We start from the raw sequence: 21,943 nt of genomic DNA on the forward strand, positions 1-21,943 counted from the left end.
GCAATAAATGCTGCCAGGTCAGTGACATCCTTATCCTGTGATTGAATAAAAAAAATGGAGGGTAAGTCATTGATGAAGAAGCTGAAGATGGTTGGGCAAAAGGACACTACCCTGAAGAACTCCTGCAGAGATAGCCTGGAGCTGAGATGACTGACCTCCAACGAACACAAATGTCTTTCTATGTGCCAGGTATGACTTCAACCAGTGAAGATTTTGCTTCCTGATACACATTGGTCCCAGTTTTGCTAACACTCCTTGATGCCACACAGTTGAATGCAGCCTTGATATCAAGGGCTGTCATTCTCAGCTCACCTCTGGAATTCAGCTCTTTTGTCCAATCTGAACCCAAGGCTGTAATGAGGTCAGGAGCCAAGTGGCCCTGGCAGGCCTCAAACTGGGCATCGCTGAGCAGGTTATTGCTGAGCAGGTGCTGCTTGATAGTACTGTTGATGACATCTTCTATCACTTACTGATGAGCAACAGAGGACTGTTGGGACGATTAATGCCTGGGTTGGATTGTCCTGCTTTTTTGTGTATAGGACTCACTAGAATAGTTTTCCACATTGTCGGGCAGATGCCAGTGTTGTACTCTACTGGAAGAGCTTGGCTAGGGGAGCATTAAGTTCTGGAATAGTCTTCAGTACTTTTGCCAGAATATTGTCAGGTCCCATAGCCTGTGAAGTAGCCAACCATTTCTTGACATCACAAGGAGATGAATCAAATTGGCTAAAGGCTGATATCTGTAATGCTGGGAACCACTGCAGGAAGCTGAGATGGATCATCCACTCAGCATTTCTGGCTGAAGATTGCTGCAAAAGCTTTACCCTCATCTTTTGCACTGATATGCTAGTCTTTTCCATCATTAAGGATGCGGATATTTGTGAAGCCTCCTCCTTCAATGAGTTAATTGTCCACCATTATTCACGACTGGAAATGGCAGGACTGCACAACTTAGATCTGGTCAGTTTTTTTGTGGGATCGCTTAGCTATTGCCAGGATCACTTGCTGCTTATATTGTTTGGCATTCAAGTTGTCCTGTTTGAGAGTCACAGGATTGATACCTCATCTTCAGATATGCCTGATCCCCTGGCTTGATGGTCATAATTGAATGATGGGATATTCCAGGCCATAATTTTACAGATTGTGTAGGAATATAATTCTGCAGTTGTTGGTGGCCCACAGTACCTTGTGAATGTCCAGGATTGACTTGCTAGATCTGTTCAAACTCTGTCCCGTTTAGCAGTGATAGTGCCGCACAATACAGTAGAGGGTATTCTCAATGAGAAGACGGGACTTCATCTCCACATGCATGTTCTCTGCAAGGTCATTCTTAACGGTACTGTCATGGACAGATCCATCTTCAGCTGGCAGATAGATGAGGATGAGGTCAAATATTTATTTCCTCGCTTTGACAAAGGGTCATTTAGACTTGAAACGTCAGGCTCTTTTCTCTCCTTACAGATGCTGCCAGACCTGCTGAGATTTTCCAACATTTTCTCTTTTTTGATTTATTTCTTCCTGTTGGTTCCCTCACCACCTACTGCAGAGCTAGTCTAACAGTGATGTCCTTTAAGACCTGACCAGCTCGATTAGTAGTATTGCTGCAGTCACTCTTGGTGGTGGACATTGAAATCCCATACCCAGAGAGCATTTTGCACCCTTGCCACCTTCAGTCCTTCCTCCAAGTATTAATCAACTTAGAGAAGTACAGATTCATCGGCCGAGGGAAGATGTACGTGGTAAAAAGCTGGGGGGTTACCTTGCCTATGAGACTTCACGTTGAATACACACAGGGCAAGTCCCTCCTAACTGTATACCACAGTGTTACCACCTCTGCTGGGTCTGCCCTGCCAATAGTGATAGTGGTACCTGGGACATCATTTCGAAGGTATAATTCACAAATACATATATGTCAGGCTATTGCTTGACCTATTTGGGAGAGAGTGCTCCCAATTTTGGCATTAGTCCCCAGATGTTGGTAGAGTCGAAAGGGCCAATTCTGCTGATGTCTATTCCGATATCTCGGTCTGTCCAGTTTCATTGCTTTGTTGAGACTGTGCGATGGTTGTTACAGCTGAGAAACTTTTGGCCATTTCACTTGCAAACCAGACCGGGTGATTATGTCAGATTTCCTTCCCTGAAGGACATTAGTGAACAAGGTGGGTTTTTCTGAGAATTGACAATGATTCCATGTCATCCAGATTTTGTTCTTTAAAAATGGAATTCAAACTCCACTATCTACCATGACAGGATTCAGACCCAGGTCCCCAGAACATTACCCAAAGTTTCTTGATTAATAGACTAGCAATGATACCACTTGGATATCATCTGCCCTAAGTGAATCCCCTAGATTCACTCGGAATCATTTTGCTCCTTATTATCTGCTTTCTGCTTCATTCCATGATTTTCCACTTGCTGGATCAACTTCACCTTCTCTCCCATTGATGGTACACTTAATGTTTTCCACAGGTTCAGCCATACTGTCAGTTTTTGCACAACCTTTTACAGAGAAACCTCAATATCAAATGATGGCTTACCTAGCACTCCGTGATTTTACACTTTACTGTGATTGATCAGCATGGTCATCATCACATACAAACTTTCAGTTAATGGAGAGCTTTCTGTATCGAATTTCAGTTAATCACAGCTATCATTCTAGTAGTTTTGCTATTCTTCCAATAAGACAGCCTCAACACAGCTGACATTTCATATCATGCCAATTTGATTCATTGGAATACCAGTGGGTATGACTGACCCATTTCAGTTTATGTACAATGGTGAATCTCAGGATGGAGATGGAGAAAAATCAGAAATGGAAATGCCATTGAACATCAAGGGAAGATTATTAGAGATGATCATTGCATGGCATTTATGCTACTTGTCACCCCAAAGTTTGCTGGATTCGAAGACAGATTGTTTCAGTTTCTAAAGAGTTATGGATAATAATTGCACTTCATCACTTCTGACCTTAGAAGGAAAGAAATTGGTGAAGCATCTGATGACATTTAGGCCTAGGACACTCCCCCTGAGGAGCTCCTGTAGATATCCTGGAGCTGAGATGATTAACCTCATACAATCTCTGGGCCAGGTACCTCATACAATCCAACAAATGGAAAGATTTTCCCCAAATCCCATTAACTGAAGTTTTGCTTGGGCTCCTCGATGCCACACTTCGTCAAATGCTGTTTTAATGTCAACAGTAGCCACTCTCACCTTACCTCTGGAATTCATTTTTGTAACAAGGCTATAATGAGGTTGGGTGCTGAGCAACCTTGGCAAAACTAAGTTGAGCAAATCATTATCAAGTAGGTGCCACTTGAGAACACTGCAAATAACATCTGCCATCAATCTTCTAAAAATTAAGAACAGACTAATTGGAAAGTAATATTATGAGGTTAGGTGGCCTAGTTGGATTTATCCTACTGTTTGCAAAGGGCAAATCTACTTAATTCTTCACATTGCTGGGTAGATACCAGTGTTATAAATGTATTGGAACAGCTTGGCTAGGGAATTTAAAATTCTGTGGTTCTCTTTAACTTTAATTGAGAGATTGAAAGCCCAAACTAAAGCTTACCAGTCCCAATTAGTTATAAGACCATTAAAAAGTAGTTTGCAGTCTAGTCACGTTGGGATGCCAGTTGCAATACTTGTTGACTGAGCACAGGTCTGTTGTTCTGCTGACTGAAGTTTTTTATGGCTTTGATCTTCTTTGTGCACCAAACCATTAAAACTTTGGCCTTATTAACCTTGCTAGCCACTAGCCTCTGTGCATGATCAAATGCATCCTGAACTGTAATTGTTTCTTTGTTCATGAATAGTTTGTGGTCAATCCTTGGCCAATTTCGAATTGGTTTCTCTACAAGTAATAGTGATCTTATTGATATCACTTCTAAATGTTTCATTCTTTCACATGTGAAATCATTCTTCTACGATCATTCCCCTTTTTATAGGTCAACACTGTTATTTAGTTCTGTAGATATTTATCATAAGATAGCATTATTGAACATGTACTTAACTAGAATATTTTGAGTTACCCAGTGATTAGCTATCACCAACTGTCTCAAATTAATTTCTAGACGTTTCGTTACCTTTCTGGATAACATCTTCAGTGGGCCTCAGGTGAAGCAATGCTGAAAATTCCTGCTTTCTATTTATGTTTGGGTTTCTTTGGGTTGGTGATGTGATTTCCTGTGGTGAAGTCACTTCCTGTTCCTTTTCTCAGGGGGTGATAGATGGGGTCTAACTCGATGTGTTTGTTGGTGGAGTTCCGGTTGAAATGCTATGCTTCTAGGAATTCTCGTGTGTGTATTTGTTTGGCTGGTCCTAGGATGGATGTGTTGTCCCAGTCGAAGTGGTGTCCTTTCTCATCCGTATTAAGCTAATGTACCAGGATACATGAATACCAACAAGCCACAAAAAGACATGACCCTCTCTCACTAGTATCCTCACATCCTACCACCCCCTGAGAAAAGGAACCGGAAGTGACTTCACCACAGGAAATAACACCACCACAGGAAATGACATCACCAATCCAAAGAAACCCAAATATATAAATAGAAAGCAGGAATTTTCAGCATTGCTTCGCCTGAGGCCCACTGATGATGTTACCTAGTAGGGTAATGAAACATCTGGAAATGAACCTTGCAGCTCAGCAAGCAAACCTACATCCAAAACCTCAAGTTGAGCTACAAATCTTCTCAAAACTCGCTGTTGCAAATTAACTAAGAAAATGAAAACAAATGGCTCTATGGTTAGCACTGCTGCTTCACAGCACCAAGGACCCAGGTTCGATTCCAGCCTCAGGCAACTGTCTGCGTGGATCTTGCACATTCTCCTTGCATCTGCATGCATTTCCTCCCATAGTCTAAAAATGTGCAGGTCAGATGACTTGCCCATAGTGTTAGGTGCATTAGTCAGAGGGAAATGGTTCTGGGTGAGTTACTCTTCAGAAGTTCGGTGTGGACTTGTTGGGCCAAAGGATCTGTTTCTACACTGTAGGGAATCTAATTTAATCTAAAAACTACTACACCTATATGTATATACACAGACCCATTACTTATTTTGTCACAAAACCAATTCATTTTAAAACATAGTTGTGTTTGAGTTAAAACTGTATGCACTTCAAAAAACATTAATACGTGTTGGTGAAAAGTGTACATTAGCTTAAACCATAAAACAACAATAACATATTATTTTGGGCCATATGGTTTCTTCCTCACAGGAATGGTTTTACAACTAACCATTTAACAGAATACAAGTAGGAACATATAACCAGAAGGATGCCATTTAGGCCCTCAAGCCTGTTCCACCATTCAATGAGGTTATGACTGACTTGTGACCTGAAACCATATACCTGCCTTTGGCCCATATCTCTTAATATCTCATACTTTGCATAATAAAAACTTAACTTTGATTTAAAATTTACAACTGTTCTAGCATCCACTATACTGTGTTGTAGAAATGCTTCCAAACATCTCTCCTGAACAGTCTAGTCTGAACTCAGACTATGCCCACTAGTTCTCAAGTCCCCAACAAATGGAAATAATATATCTTACCTGTCTTTTCCTGTCACCCCTTAACATTTGAAATTCTAGAGAAAATGGGTCTAATTTGTGTAATCGCTTCTCATTATTTAACCTTTGAAGTCCAGGGATCATTCTTGTGAACTAACATTGCATTCCCTTCAAGTCCAATATATCCTTCCTCAGGTGTGGTGCCCAGATCTGTTCATAGTACTCCAAGTGAATTCTAACGCGTGTTTTGTATAGTTGCAGAAAAACCCGTGTTCTTGTATGCCAGTGCTATAGATATAATGGTCAGTATTCCATTAGCCTTCTTAATTTTCTGCACCTGTTTGTAGCATTTTAAAGATTTATTCACCTGAATTCCCAAGTCTCTTTGGAAATCCACTGTATTTAACTTTATACCATCTAGAAAATATCCTGAACTATCCTTCTTCAGTCCATAATCTCACACTTGTTTTCATTTAACTCGATCTGCCATAGTTTTGCCCATTCACTTAGTCTATAAATATCCCTCTCTAATTTTATGCAGTCATCTACAGTCTATAATGTCATCAAGTGTGGATATGTGACTTTCTAACATTTATCCAAGTCACTAGTAAATAATATGAATAATTGAGGTCCTAATGCATCCTTGTGGGACACCACTGGCCACATCCTGCTTATTTGAGTACTTACCCATTATCCCTATGTTCTGTCACCTGCCACTCCATCAATTGTTAGTACTTTGCTCTTACTTCTGTGGGCTTCAACCTTTGTTATGTAGGATTTTATATCAAACTTTATCAAATACCTTCTGAAAGTTCACAACATTATAAACATTCCCCTGTCCACTGCCTGAGTTACTGTTTAAACAATTCAATGAGATTCGTCAGCATGGCCTGTGATGAATTTATGTCAGCTATCCCTGATTAATTTAAAATTTTCGAGGTGTTTAGTTACCCCATCCTTGATCATGGACTCCAATAATTTCCCCACCACAGATGTTAGGCTAACTGGTGTGTAATTCCCGAGTTTTCCTCTTTCACCCTTAAAACGCAGAGTGATGAGCAACTTTCCAATCCAGAGGGACAACTTCTGTGTGGAGAGAGCTCTCAAAGGTTATGATTAAGTATATACAATGTGCTCTCCTAGTTCCTTTACCTCTCCAGTGCCTGTTCATCATCTACAAGGCACACTTTGAGAGCGTGATGGAATACTTTTCCACATGTGCGGATGGGTGCATTTCCAGCAACACTCAAGAACTCAGTATCATTCAGAACAAAACAATCTACTCGATTGGCATGCTGTTCATCATCACATTCAACATTCACTACTGTCAACAATGAAAAAGAGGAGTTGCATTCTTCCAGAAGAGGGTACAGCAGGTGAAAGTACAATAGGTTGCATCTCAACTGCCCATTACTTTCAAAATAGTTTTAGTTTTAGTAAATGGAATAAAAAAGCAAAATTCAATGAAACAGCAATCATATATGCTTTACTTAAAACATTGAAGAAAATATCTGATTGCAAGAGATTCATGGACAGATGCATGTGTTGGACAACAAATATTTTAGGGGCAGCAACTGACGTTCCTCAACAAGGTGCACTGCAGTAATTCACCAAAGTCCCTCCAATCAACATCTTATAAATCTACAACCCCTATGATCTAAAAGGACAAGAGCAGCAGATGCATGGGAATAACACCACCTTCCAATTCTCTTCCAAACCACATACCATCTTGACTTGGAATAATATCACTGTTGTTGGGTCAAACTTATTTCTAACAGCAATGTGAATCTCATTACACCTCAAGGACTGCAGCTGTTTAAAAAAGCAAGGCTCCATCACCTTCTGGAGGCCAGCTGGGTTTAGGTAATAAATGGTGGCTTAACTAACAACACCTACAAATTTAAAAAACAATATAAACTTCAGTGGACCAAATGACAAAAGCTCCTTCCACAGAAGCTCCTAAATCTAAAATTTTGACAACCTAGAAAGAGGATTACAGCAAATATATTGGAACATCACCAACTGTAAATTCTAAGGTGCACCATCATGTAATCATTACATGATTAAAAAAGTTAATGAGGAGATTCAAGATGGCGGTCACCCAGCAGGTCTGAGTCTGGAGTGCTCTGCCTAAGATTCGGGCAAAGTGGGGCACCCGCCTTCACCACACCCTTTAAATCATTTAAAATAGCTTTTGTCTAGCATAGATAGTCATTTTACATCAAACTTGGACAGTTTGGTGTTGTTTTAAAATGACTAAGGGCAAACATTCCTGCAGTTCAAAACAGGCAGGGGCCCCTCCCCCACCCCCTCCCACAGCAGCAGGGACCCTCCCCCACCCCCCCTTCCACAGCAGCAGGGACCCTCCCCCAACCCCTCCAGCAGCAGCAGGGACGTCCGCGGCCACCTCAGAGGACTTACCTGCAGAGGCGAGCCTGATCTCCGGGATCAACAAGATGCAGGAGAGGATCGACGCCTTCATTGAAGAGTCCAGGTCCAGGTGAGAGTCGTTCTCGGTTGTGCTGCAGAAGCATGACTGAGAATTCGAAAAACTTGAACAGCGCGTCAGGGGGTCGGAGCAACAGACCACAGCCTCGGAGACTGCTGCTGAGTCGTCTGTGGGTCGGGTATGGGCTTTCAAGCAGCGAATCTGGACCTTGGAGGAGCATATCAACGACCTCGACAATCGGGGCCATCAAAAAAAGATTCGATTGCTGGGTCTTCCCGAACGGGAAGAGGAAGGCCGGCTTGTAGACTTTCTGGAGCAATGGCTCCCACAAATATTAAAGTTGGAGTTGGGACTGGGCCATGGTGTGGGTGGAGTGGGCCCACAGGGTTGCTGTACATGGGCCCAGGTCGGACCAGCGCCCCTGCCCGGTTCTATTCCAATTCCGATGTTATAGAGAAAAACAACTGCTCCTGGAAGCCTCCAGAGTCCTGGGGAAAGATCCCCAGGCCATGATGCACAAGGGTTCCAGGATAATGTTATTTCAGAACTTCTCTCCAGCCATGATCTGCAAGAGGAGGGCATTCGATGAGGCGAAAAGGCGTCTAAGAGACCTAAATATCCAATACTCCATGCGCTACCTGCCAACGCTGCACTGCAGCCATGAAGGATCTGTATATAACTTTGGATCACCGAAAAAAGCTATTGTTTACCCTTTTTTCCTTCTTCATCTCTTTTCCATTATCTTTCCCTGGGGGTGGGGGAGCGTGGGGGAGCTTATTCCTTACTGTATCTTTGGTTTCTTCTTTACAGGTCGTGCGGCTTATTCGATTTGTGTGGAAGGGGGGGCTTGTTTTGTTCTACCTCTCTTTAGAGTGGGGTTTTCTTCTTTTGCCATTTTACTTAGTTACTTAATACTTGCTGGGATTGTAACTTTGTAGTTTTATATATTTATATTTTGTATTATGCTTGCTAAAAGCACCTAGGTGTTGGTGTTGTAGCTAAAAGTCACTCACTTTTAACTTTGGTTTTATAGAATACTTGAATTTGTCTACTCCATTGTATAACGCCTGGGCCGAGGGCGGGGCACTAGTTAGGAGAGGTTATGGTAGGGTTATTGACAGGTAGTCACGTCCTCTGGGAGCAAGGGGGAAAAGTCTCCTTTCAAACGTGTATTTTTTTTTTACTTGGGAATAGTTTTTAATTGTATTGGTGTAAATGTTTTAAAGGATTTTTGCATTTGTGAATTTTCCATGGTCTTTATTCAAGGTGTTTTGGGTCGGGTTCTTCCTCCTGGGGGGTCTCGGGCTTGACTGGATGATTATGGCTAGCCATTCGCTTAGGTGGTGCACCTAGAATGTCAAGGGGAGTAATTCACCAATCAAAAGGAAGGAGATATTATCAAACCTCAAAAAAGAATGGGTTGATATAGTTCTCTTACAGGAGACACATCTACTTGACAAAGACCACTTAAAGCTACAACAGGGTGGATTTGATCAGGCTTTTTTCTCATCTTTCAGTTCAAAAAGTAGGGGAGTAGTCATTCTCATTCAGAAGAATCTTCCTTTCCAGATCTTGAGCCAGATAAAAGATGAGTCTGGACAGTATATACTGATCAAAGCCCTAATATATGGTGATGAATATGGAATTTTGAAGCTTTATTGCCCCCCGGTGCACCCCTTTAAATTTGTACCAGAAGCGTTCTCTAAGTTGATGACTTTTGGGATCCGCCATACAATTATAGGAGGAGTTTTTAAACTGTATTATGGACCCAGGAACAGATAGGATACCTAAGAGTACTATGGGTATATCTCTGAGATCTAGACAACTGGCAGATCTGAATAAGGAGCGAGGGCTAGATGATGTGCCTTCACCCCCAGGGTAGAGACTTTACTTTCTACTCTAACCCACACAAGTGACATAGCAGGATTGATATGTTTTTTGCTCCTTCGACCCTTTTGAATTCCATATTTTCTTGCAAAATAGGTAATAAAGCTATTTCTGATCATGCTGCAGTATATATGGAAGTCAAGACTAGGGACGATAGGATAGGCCCTCGACATTGGCGTATGGATCCTTTCTTATTGAAGGAAAGCAAATTTATAAAATATTTTTCTCAGGAATTCAAAACCTTATTGGAAATTAATTCAGGTACGGTCAGTAACCTGTCGACGATGTGGGAGATCATTAAGGCTTATGCGCGAGGTTTGGTCATCTCATATTCTGCGACTCTGAAACAACAAAAGGGAGAACAACAGTGCCTGCTCAAGGCTCGCTTGAAGGCAGCTGAGACAGCGTATGTTAATAGGCCCTCTATTACTCAGCTACAAAGGATCACAGCCCTTAGGGCAGCCTTGAATACCGTACTTACCCAAACAGCAAAGAGGAAAATATTATTCGCAAAGCAGAGATTATATGAATATGGCGACAAGCCTGGCAGATACTTAGCGTATCTTGCTAGTGAAAAAAAATGCTCAAGTTATCACGTCCATTAGGGAAAGTGCTGGTACACTGATTTCTGATTGTAAAAAGAGCATACAGCCTTTAGAAAGTTCTATTTTGAACTGTATAAATTGCAGGACTGTGAGGATAGAACTAAGAAGATGGAGTCCTTCTTTAAGAACTTGGCATTTTCCGGCTTAACCTCAGAGGAGGTATCGATCTTGAATGCCCCCCCGCCCCCCCCAACAACTCAGGAAGTACTCAACGCAATTAGACAGCTTCAGAGTGGCAAAATACCTGGACCAGACAGATTCCAAATTGTTTTATAAAGAATTATTGGGGAACTGGCTGGGCCACTTAAAGACATATATAATTACATGACCCTCACATAGTCAGGGCTGCCTCCTGTCTTCATTGCAGGCAAATATATGTCTCATTCTAAAAAAAGGAAAGGCCCCAGAAGATTGCTCATCATATCGACCAACATCCTTGCTAAATGTGGATTTTAAACTTCTTTCTAAAATGTTAGCATTAAGATTAGAGAGGGTCTTATCATACATCATAAAAGAGGACCAGACGGGGTTTATTAAGGGCCGCAGATCAACTAATAATATTAGAAGGGTCTTAAACATGATACAAGCCTGTCAACAGGGAAGAATACCGGGGTTAGTTGTCTCCTTGGATGCAGAGAAGGCATTTGATCGTGTAGAATGGTCATATCTTTTTTATACACTGGAAAGGTTCGGTGTCAGAGAGGTATTTTCTAAATGGGTCTCAGTATTATACAATGACCCCAAAACAGCTGTGATCACCAATGGTTTAGGTTCAGATAGCTGCAGTGTTGGTAGGAGCGGTCATCAGGGATGTCCTTTTTCACCATTACTATTCACATTAGTAATCGAACCATTAGCAGAAGCTATACGAACTGACCCTAACATAGCGGTTCCGAGGGTTGGTTCGGGAAACATAAAATCACTCTCTATGCAGATGATGTCCTCCTTTTCTTAAGTGATCCTTTGATATCTGTGCCCTGCCTAATTCAAGTGGTCAATCTATTTAGTATGTTCTCAGGCTTGACAGAGATCTTGGGTAAGGAGATGAGATTGAATCCAGCGTCTCTACTCTTGGGCTTTTCAGATTTTCCCTCCCGTGCACAGGAGGAAACTATTTTCAATTCTCTCCTTTTGTGCAAGGAAAGATATCTTAGTGAATTGGGCAGCTGAAGGCCCTCCAGGACTTTAGAACTGGCACAGTTAATCATGGAATATATGCCCCTTGACTTCCTCACAAATATGGTGCACCAAAAACTATTGTACTATTGTATAAAACTATTGTATACAATATTGTATAAAATATGACAGCCCTTTTTGAACTATATCGACACGGATATTTCGGCCATGTTTTCCAGGGTTTTTGGCTGGCTGTGGTAATGGTTCTGGCTGGTCCATAGACCCCCGGGAGGAGGAAACCGGTATAAATACGGGTGTAATCATGACCTGATGTAAATCCATTTTGAACATGTACTTAGTTATTTAATTATTCTGTTGTTTATCGCTAGTAATGTATGATATCCTATTTTATGTTTTGGTTGTTTGTAGGATAGATCATTAGTTAGTTGGGTTTTCTCTTTTTGTTTTTGTTATTATTATTAATTTATTTTCTTTTTACTTATTTATTTAATTTTATATTGGTGTTTATATTGTGTATTACTTTTGTAAAAAAAAATTTTAAAAGTTTCTTTTCAATAAAAATATCTATTAAATAAAGCTAATTTGGTGAAAAACCTGAATTGAAAAGGAAGACTATAGCAAGTTTTATTCACCATTATTTAAACAACATGTTTCAAGTGAGCAATAAACAATATATGAAACTACATATAATCTATTCAATAATTACCATATAGTTTCTGATGTTAACTGATATGTTTAGTGTGTGAGCATGAATGGGTTATATTTTTTACAAAAGTACTTTTCACACTATAACATTATCGTAACTTAAACCTTAGAATTTCACAAATTGTCAGTCAACTTCAACTTTCCCTCAGTTAAAGCAAGACAACTAGATTTACATTTGAATACTCTTTTCCCCTCCTCTCAATAAAAGATATCCATTTGAACATATTATCGAACAAACTCAAATTCTTCAATGACCAACTCATGTTTTTCATAGTTTTTGTACAAATCTCGAATTTGAGAGGGGAGAAAATACAATCAAGTATATCTATTAGAGGAACAAACAAATATTACCCTATCCAGATATTTGTGGTGAATTAACCACAGGCTACTATTTCGGGTGAAGAATAGTGTAGTTTCTGACAGGATATTTTTATTTGCATTTACAAATTAGGCCTTACATGTTCATGACAATTACAATCGGATGATTATATCTTATTGCCTTTAACAGACAAGAGTATTTGTACACTTAGACCAAGTTTTATGTCTGCTTCAGTTCAAAATATTCTACGTGATCAAGATGATGTATATGCAGGTAGCTGGGTGATGCAATACATTGCCCTACCAATAAGGCTAAGCATAAAGGTTCTCTGCAAAAGATAAGGAAACCTTGAGCTTGACACCTCAAAATTTTAATTGAATAATCAATTAAATACAAATTTAAGGCTTTAACGTTTAAAAAAATAAAAGGGGCAGAATAGGTTAAACTCTTCCTTTTGACCTTCGATACCCATGTTTGATTTCAACCTGAAAAGGGTCAGAGTAAAAATCTTTGAATACAAGCTGACAACAAATTAATTTAAATGGTCTCCATTTAGCTCATAGGTCTAGATAATGTAGGGGAAGACAGCGAGAAAGATTTGACAATCTCACACACCAATAAATGATAAAGCTAAATGCAGAAAGATCAGACTGTACAATGTTGGCCAGTCTTCCAAGCTTGGCTAAATTTAGAGGCAGCTATGGTTTGCCTCTAACCTCTGAACATGACATGAAGAAAAATATTGTTATCTCACAATGAGGAAACCTTTACTCTCTAAAAACAGTCCCAAGTTCTTAGGGCAAACCTCTTTTTGTAAATCAGTAGAACATTACTGCTATTGGTTGGATGGCAAGATGACATGATACTACACAGGATGCATGTTATAAACACAGATAAGAGCACAGACATCCACAAGACAATTTTCAAATAATTAAATTGGTTTTCCATCTCTAAGTCAAAGAGACATTGTCCACTCCCATTCCTTGGTGTCCGCGATTCTCTGCCTTGATTCACAGGTTTCAGACGAATGTATCATTATATTTGTTATACATTGTGCTGGGATGACTTTCTAAAAGCAGACATATCGAGATCATGGCCATTGTTGCACTGCTCCCACAAAGTCTACAAAAAGTTGGGAAAAGGTTAGGATGCTATAGCATTGCTATTTTGACACTTAAAACCATGAAATCTTAGTTGTGTTGATATATTGTACAAAATAAACCTTACCTTTTCAACAAATAAAGGAGAATAGAAATGTAGTTTGAGTAAACAGGCAGCCCAAATTGTTTGCTGCACTTCGATAAAGTGTTAACTTTAAAGTAAACAAATTACTCCATGCAGAAGCATCAATAATTCTAATGCGACTATACCACTTAATTACTTTATTTAAAAAGTATTGTTCTGAACAAAAGAAACATGATCAGTATTTAAGAAACCATTTCTACCAATCCACAAGACAATCCCATTACTGTATTGAGCTTTTCTTTTGACAATGAGCACTGTAACATGAAATACACTGTAAAATCAGATCATGGCCTTAGTTAGGAGTTTAAAAAAAAAATCCTAGCAACCATTAGTTAAATATACTGGTTTGTGCACTGACTTGTGGAACATAATAAACATTCAAGACTATTATCAATTAATATTTCAGTTAAAGCAAATTTAGCAGACAAGAAATTTCATTTAGTCTTTTGTATGCTGATAAGTTTTTTTTTAAGCTTTCCTTCTTGCACTCATCAGTTGATTAACAAGAATGATGAAGTCACACACAAAAGGGAAAACAATTAAATAACACATGGTATGATAGCACTGATTGGTCGGCAAGTGGCTTCTGATTAATCAAGGCATTGCCAAAAGGTACTGCATCCATTAATACCGATTGACAGTTAACTGCCAGTCTTTGTTCAAGTTATAAAACTGGGCAAGTTAACGAATTGCTAGGGTATTGCCTTGAGAAATGACCAGCAAATATCTGAGACAAAAACAGAAATTGCTGGAACATCTCACCACATCTGGCAGCAACCGTAGAGAGAAAGTGTCAACATTTCAGGTCCAGTGACCGTCCTTCAGAACACAGCAAACGTCTGTCATTTGTTGAGTTCAAGCAGGTGCAAAAAACAAACAGGACCTAAATATTAACATACATAGCTTCCAGCAACTGCAAATATGCGCCATATCAAGCCCACATAGTAATCTAAATTGTTTGAGTGTAATTCTTTGTACATGCACTTGTATTAATGCGATATCTAATCTTATCTGATGATTTATTCTTAGAATTGTACTCGCTATTCCATCATGTCAGAGTGACCTTATAGAGGTTTATAAAATCACGAAGAGCACGGATAGGATGAATAGACAAGGTGCTTTCCCTGGGGTGGGGGGAGTCCAGAATTAGAGAGCATAGGTTTAGGGTGAGAGGGGAAAGATGTAAAAGAGACTTAAGGGGCAACGTTTTCACGCAGAGAGAGTGGTGTGTGTATAGACTGAGCTGCCAGAGCTGGTACAATTACAACATTTAAAAGGCATCGGGATGGGTATATGAATAGGAAGAGTTTGGAGGGATATGGGCCGGGTGCTGGCAAGTGGGACTAGATTGGGTTGGGATATCTGGTCGGCATGGAAAAGTTGGACCGAAGGGTCTGTTTCCATGCTGTACATCTCTATGACTCTATGTCACCGTCACTTTATAAAAACTACCATATTAATACCCTCCTCTGTTGAGTTGTCTCTGCACTATCTGACCTCATCTCCCTAGATTTGATCCCTTCCCCTGTTTAATGAAAAACTCTCACAACTTCCCTAGTTATGTGGCTCACTAAACCACTGATCCCAGCATGGTTTGTGTAGATTATCTGAATAGTACAGCCCCCTCATTATCTCCTACACTACTGCCAATACCCTACAAGTTCAAACTACATCTACTCAATCAGCCTTTGAACCACATATTCACTTCTCTCATTGAAGTAACAACTACCTCATGTTGACAATGCAGATCTTCTTTCCTCATCCTGCCTTTGTCTTTGGTGCCCATATGGGCAATGGAGACTGGATCCTCCTATTTCACTCTAGAAATCTCCCTAGTCCTGAGCTGGTACCCCAAAAACCCTAGCAGCAGGTAAAGTGCCGATTCCTTGCACCATGCTATCACCCGCTACTACTAAATTCCTTTTTGCTCGCCTTATTTGAATGGCTGCTTGCATTGGGAGGATAATTTCTCGGGAGGAGATCACAATGTAGGAACCAAGTTTTTTTAAAAAAGACGTTTCATTCTGAAAACAGAAGTGAGGAGAACTTATTTTCTCTCGTCGGGCCATTGAATTCTTTGCCACAACAAGCAGTATTCTATAGATTTTTAATTGGCAAGTGAGTTGGGGCATTAGGGGATGGAGGAAGCAGAGGCACGAGGGATAATATGTTTGGACATTTCCCATTAAATGTGGCTTTGAAAACTAAAGAGAGAAAAAGATTCCAGCTGAGCAGATGTTCTTGTAAATGTTTCAAGTAATATGAAACAGTCAGGATAAAGTATTTTATAAACGAACATTTCCCCATCTACAGAAAAACAGCATTTTCTAATTTAGATAAATGTTATAAAACTATTGCATACAATCCCAAAATTGAAACAAAAGTCAGTATATGACTTACTTTAGTTGCCCTTGTGATGCTGTTTGGAGAATTCAGAGCTACCAGCTGGCTTAAGATGTGATGCATTTCTTTTCTAGATGTCTTGCTGGGTTCATCTACCATGTGAAATAAAATATTCATTGTTATCTCCAACACAAACATTTTCAAACAGTTCAGTAAGATAGAGGAACACCATTTTTTAAAAAGCTACCCTCAAATACAAATTGAACTCAAATCAGAAACCAATGTTTGGGAGAAGATTTGTAGCTCGGGTGCTTGTTGTTGTGGTTCTGTTCGCCGAGCTGGGAATTTGTGTTGCAGACGTTTCGTCCCCTGTCTAGGTGACATCCTCAGTGCTTGGGAGCCTCCTGTGAAGCGCTTCTGTGATGTTTCCTCTGGCATTTATAGTGATTTGTACCTGCCGCTTCCAGTTGTCAGTTCCAGCTGTCCGCTGCAGCGGCCAGTATATTGGGTCCAGGTCGATGTGCTTATTGGTTGAATCTGTGGATGATTGCCATGCCTCTAGGAATTCCCTGGCTGTTCTCTATTTGGCTTGTCCTATAATAGTAGTGTTGTCCCAATTGAACTCATGTTGCTTGTCATCTGAGTGTGTGTCTACTAAGGATAGGTGGTCATGTTGTTTCGTGGCTAGTTGGTGTTCATGGATGCGGACCGTTAGCTGTCTTCCTGTTTGTCCTATGTGGTGTTTTGTGCAGTCCTTGCATGGGATTTTGTACACTACATTTGTTTTGCTCATGCTGGGTATCGGGTCCTTCGTCCTGGTGAGTTGTTGTCTGAGAGTGGCTGTTGATTTGTGTGCTGTTATGAGTCCTAATGGTCGCAGTAGTCTGGCTGTCAGTTCAGAAATGTTTTTGATGTATGGTAGTGTGGCTAGTCCTTTGGGTTGTGGCATGTCTTTCCCTTAGGCACCTGTTGATGAAATTGCGGGGGTATCCGTTTTTGGCGAATATATTGTATAGGTGTTCTTCTTCCCCAATACCCTGAAAGAAAGACTTTTCTGTTTCAAGGATATATCTAATTCCCTTTTAAAAGTTACCACTGAATCCTCTTCTCTCAATTTTTCAGGTAGTGCTTTGCAAATCGTGACAAGTTTGCTGTGCCAAAATAACTCTACGCTATATTTTACGATAAAACAGTTAAGTGTTAGCTCTAGCAAGGTTCTCAGTGATCTTGAGCAGGTTTTCTTGGACTAATCTTCCAAAACTCGCTTCATTATCTAAGCACTATGCTCATGTGGGCCCTGGCTCATCATTTTCTCCCACTGTCCATAGGCTGAGGTTCTGGTCTATGAGGGGACCTGGCAGCGCTGCCATCTTTAATGCCCAGCCATGCATCCAGTCAAGCACAAAGCTGACCTGTATTGTTTATTTTAATTGCTATGGTCATATCGATTGGCATGCAGTTCCTGCCTGAGCAACGTGCCCCACATTTTAATGACATAATGAAGGAGAAGGCAGCTAGCTGGAGTGATTACGTTATTTCTCACTCTTTCATGTTGGGAATTGTTGATGAATAGCTCCGATTGCACATGTATGCAAATAGGCTTCTTTCCACTCACTAGCAGGAATCGCACCTCACCATTTCAATCCTTATCTGGAAAATGACACTCTTGCTCTTGATGGTAGGAAGCTATCACTGGCCTTTTCTCAACTTTCTCACAATGCCCAGGTCATGCAGGGACTGAAATATTGCCATCCTTTGTTTTTTTTTCTTTGTTAATTATCCTAAAAACCATGTCAACAACTTATTGCAAGATTAAATGACTTACCTGCCTGTTGCCGAACTTGGAGGTGGACGTAAGGATGATCAAGCAATGCAGCGATCGAAATCCTTTCCTTCGGATTCCTTATCAAGCATTTCTATTGATATAAAACAAGTTTTGATTCATGTAAATATTTAGTTGTATTACATAGTTTCGTTTTCCAATTAAAAGTTAGACATCAAATTCCAATCTCAAAAGACTTGGTGCAGTTTAACACCTAGTGCAGTGAATTAAAGAATGACTATAATATTTCTGTTTTGGAGGTACCGATATTGGACTAGGGTGTACAAAGTTAAAAATTCCACAACACCAGGTTAATAGTCCAACTGGTTTAATTGGAAGCACTACTCCTTCATCAGGTGGGTGTGGAAAACACAATTGTAAGACACAGGATTCATAACAAAAGTTTACAGTGTGATGTAACTGAAACTATACATTAAAAAATATCTTGATTGTTTGTTAATTCTTTCATCTGTTAGAATGACCATGTTAGTTTCACTTCTTTCATATGTAAATCACAAAACTTTTTCAAAACGTTACATTCTCAGTTCCGTACCTCAACCGGGACCTTGGGTGCATGTCACACTACAGGTGATCACCATTGCACTATACACACACACACACACATTTGTGAGGTGAATTTGTACTTTGCTCAAAAACTGCATCAATCCATGTAAGGTTCTGTTAATTCATTTTTTTAGATTAGAATCAGTCTAAACATTATGGTACAGACAGGGGGCTAACACCTTCAACACATTATCTGGGTTGACACCAATTCTTAAAGTTAACCTGAGAATGTAACTTTAAAAAAAAGTTTTGTGATTTACATATGAAAGAAGTGAAGCTAACATGGTCATTTTAACAGATGAGAGAATTAACAAACAATCAAGATATTTTTTAATGTATAGTTTCAGTTACATCATACTGTAAACTTTTGTTATGAATTCTGTGTCTTACAATTGTGTTTTCCACAACCACCTGATGAAGGAGCAGTGCTCTGAAAGCTAGTGCTTCCAATTAAACCTGTTGGACTATAACTTGGTGTTGTGTGATTTTTAACTTTATAATATTTTTACTTTCTTAATTGATTAAATTACACTATTTAAACATGGAATTTTATTGCAAAATTCAAGAATGTGCACATACTGAAGTATGAAGTCAGATTTACTTTTTCCTTTTCTCTCCACCAAACAGATGAGAATCAAAACCAGACAGTTGCACCTTAGAGCTCAAGTCTTTACAGCTCAGAAGCAGGCAAACTTATCCAAGCTTTGGTGCTGAATCTTTATTAGATTTAAAACAAACATACCACTGCTTAGAATTTCAATAGATTTGTGTCTTCATCTACTTCAAATATTTTTTTACTTATCCTGTAACAGATGCAACCATCTCCCCTTTAACTATTGCTAGTGGTACATCATTCCAAGCTTCAAAAACAAATTGCATGATGAAATGCTTCCAAATTACATCCTCGCAGTTTGAGAATTCTCTCAAAATAGAATTTTCCTGTTCACCAGGTAAATATTTTCTACTTTAAAAAGCAGTTAAATTTCCACAGTTTCTTATCGATGAATGGAAACCTCACTGTCTCCTCAACTATTCATTCCTCAGGTCTTTTATGGGAAATCTATGCCGTAAGCTCTCAATAATTTTGGAGGTTCTTCTAATAATGAGGAACAAAAAACTAAAATACTCAATCACTTTTTAGGAGATGGGGAAAGGAACACGATAACATGCAAGCATATTAGGATTATTGCTACATGGTGACTAAACAATATGGATTCACTGGTCTGAATAGCCTGTTGTCACTTTGTATTTTCTAAGTGTAAGGCAAACATTTATAAAAGTTCTAAGACTTAGCACTTCAGTTACTAGTCAGAAAATAAGTTGAACTGTCCACCACTTGAGTGTAGTGTGGAGTGGTGTCAATTTTCTTTTGCCTGTAAATCCAACTCTGTTAGCCATGGCACTTTTCATTTGACGGGAAAACAAGTTTCTCTGTTTCTAAAACGGGAAAACATTTCCAAAGTTTCTCTGCTGTCCTGCTTCTACTTCCACACCTTTCATTATGCTTACTATGATGATGCTGCTCCTTTAACAAGATTATGTTGTCCTTGGGATTTTTCAGGTTGTAGAAGCACAGGTCCTGAAGTGTCTGGAGTTGAACAGTTTTAGAGCCAGTTTGATTATAGCCAACAGATACTGCCGTAGGAAAAAGGCTTTCAAGTTTTAAAAAAGACACTTGTACAATGAAAGAGGAGTGGCCAGTTAGTTCAGCTTTTCTCTGATTTAATTTGGTTTTTGGCAGTGTGGCTATTCACTGAAACTTGCTGGACCCAAAGAAGCAGGTCTGATTCTCCCCTCTCTCTGATATCTCTCCTGTAAGACCGTGTGTTTGATTTTACCTTTTGTGCCAAGGGGTATTCAATGGGTATTGTTGCAAGTATTGGGAACAGCAACATTAAGTTGGGATAGTCTGTTGGATCTTCAGATAGGTTACGTTATTCGGTATTCTGTTCTCTTTTGTGCTTCATTCAGTAATTTTGTAAATAAATTCTCTTTTATATAAAACCACGTGGTTTGACCAACTGCATCCCTCCTGGAATACCCACATTACAGATTCTTAAAACAATTAGCAAAGTAAGGGTCTGGGCCACTTTCTTAAAATGTTTTGAGGGAGTCTGGCCTGGTCCATAGGTAAGATTTTCTCCCACTCCAGTATCTTTTCTAACCCATCACATCAAATTCATGGGCTCTAATCCAGATGACTGGATTGCCTGCTGTCAGGCATAAAGATGTTTCCATCTTAGCACTGCTGCCTCACAGCGCCAGAGACCCAGGTTCAGTTCCCGCCTCAGGCGATTCTTCTGTGTGGAGTTTGCACATTCTCCCTGTGTCTGCGTGGGTTTCCTCCGGGTGTTCCGGTTTCCTCCCACAATCCAAAAAATGTGCAGGTTAGATGAATTGGCCATGCTAAATTGCCCGTAGTGTTAGGTGAAGGGGCAAATGTAGGGGAATGGGTCTGGGTGAGTTGCGCTTCAGCAGGTCGGTGTGGATTTGTTGGGCCGAAAGGCCTGTTTCCACACTGAGTAATCTAATCTAATCCAATCCAACATTTTCTCCTTTACTCAAGTTTGATTTTTGAGATATTTTAAAATTAAGTGTGGTTTTAAAAAGTTGCTTGGCCGAACATTGCATACCTTCAGTACATCAAGAAGATCTGTTTCTAGAATACTGGGGAACTTTATTTCATAGTTTGGATCTGTAATAGCCTGCAGTTTGGTGATATGGTTTGTAAGGTGCTGAAATGGAGTCTTCCCGTAAGTCATGTAATACAAGATACAGCCAAGGGACCATACATCACTCTTTGGACTGATCTGCAGTAAAAAACACAATGAAATTTTAGGCATTATACAATGCAGTGGCCCAATAATTTTACTATGGCATCAATTAGAGATGAGATTTCAGAATCCAGCAAGTTTTCTGTCAAGTTTTTGGGGAAAAAGAAATTGAGCTTAAATATTCAGTACTTTCTAAATTATTTTTATCGTCAAGTATTGTAGCTTAAAGAATAACATAACATCCAGAATAACAGTGTAGCTTATTAACTATCTAGAAAATAACCCAACAGCTATTTCTATTCTACTTCTGATGAAAGATCTGAAATGTTAACTTGGTTTTTCACTCCACAGATACTTGATTTACTATTTTCAGCATTTAATCCTAATTACCCACACCCTTCAACAAGCATGCTGCTCTGTATAACTTTAAGCCTCATTTCACCTTGCCCAGGTATGAAATGTTCAGAGCATTTCCATTCATTATTTAAATTTTTATCTTTACTAGATTTAAAGTGAGAATGTGCAGGAAGATGGTACACAAGGCACATTAGTTGGAGTCAGGCAATTACTGAGAATTTCC

The 21,943-nt window shown here is 39.6% G+C and overlaps 1 protein-coding gene and 1 long non-coding RNA gene across 3 annotated transcripts in view; one reads left to right on the forward strand and one right to left on the reverse strand.

The window, feature by feature from the left end:
- The window catches only part of LOC122548386, a 64,896-nt gene that overhangs the window by 22,510 nt on the left and 20,443 nt on the right, over positions 1-21,943 (forward strand). The window lies entirely within an intron of this gene.
- Positions 13,178-21,943, reverse strand: part of ttk (ttk protein kinase) — a 43,979-nt gene continuing 35,213 nt past the window's right edge. For both annotated transcript variants that reach the window (XM_043686959.1, XM_043686958.1), the window contains exons 19-22: positions 21,223-21,399; positions 18,029-18,119; positions 16,261-16,355; positions 13,178-13,737 (exon numbers count right to left, since the gene is read on the reverse strand). In XM_043686959.1, the coding sequence (XP_043542894.1) occupies positions 13,660-13,737; positions 16,261-16,355; positions 18,029-18,119; positions 21,223-21,399 (441 nt within the window). In that variant the 3' untranslated portion in view covers positions 13,178-13,659. The remainder of the gene's footprint in view (positions 13,738-16,260; positions 16,356-18,028; positions 18,120-21,222; positions 21,400-21,943) is intronic.

The sequence above is a fragment of the Chiloscyllium plagiosum genome, chromosome 3, assembly GCF_004010195.1.
Source record: "Chiloscyllium plagiosum isolate BGI_BamShark_2017 chromosome 3, ASM401019v2, whole genome shotgun sequence".
NCBI classification, from domain to species: Eukaryota; Metazoa; Chordata; class Chondrichthyes; order Orectolobiformes; family Hemiscylliidae; genus Chiloscyllium; species Chiloscyllium plagiosum.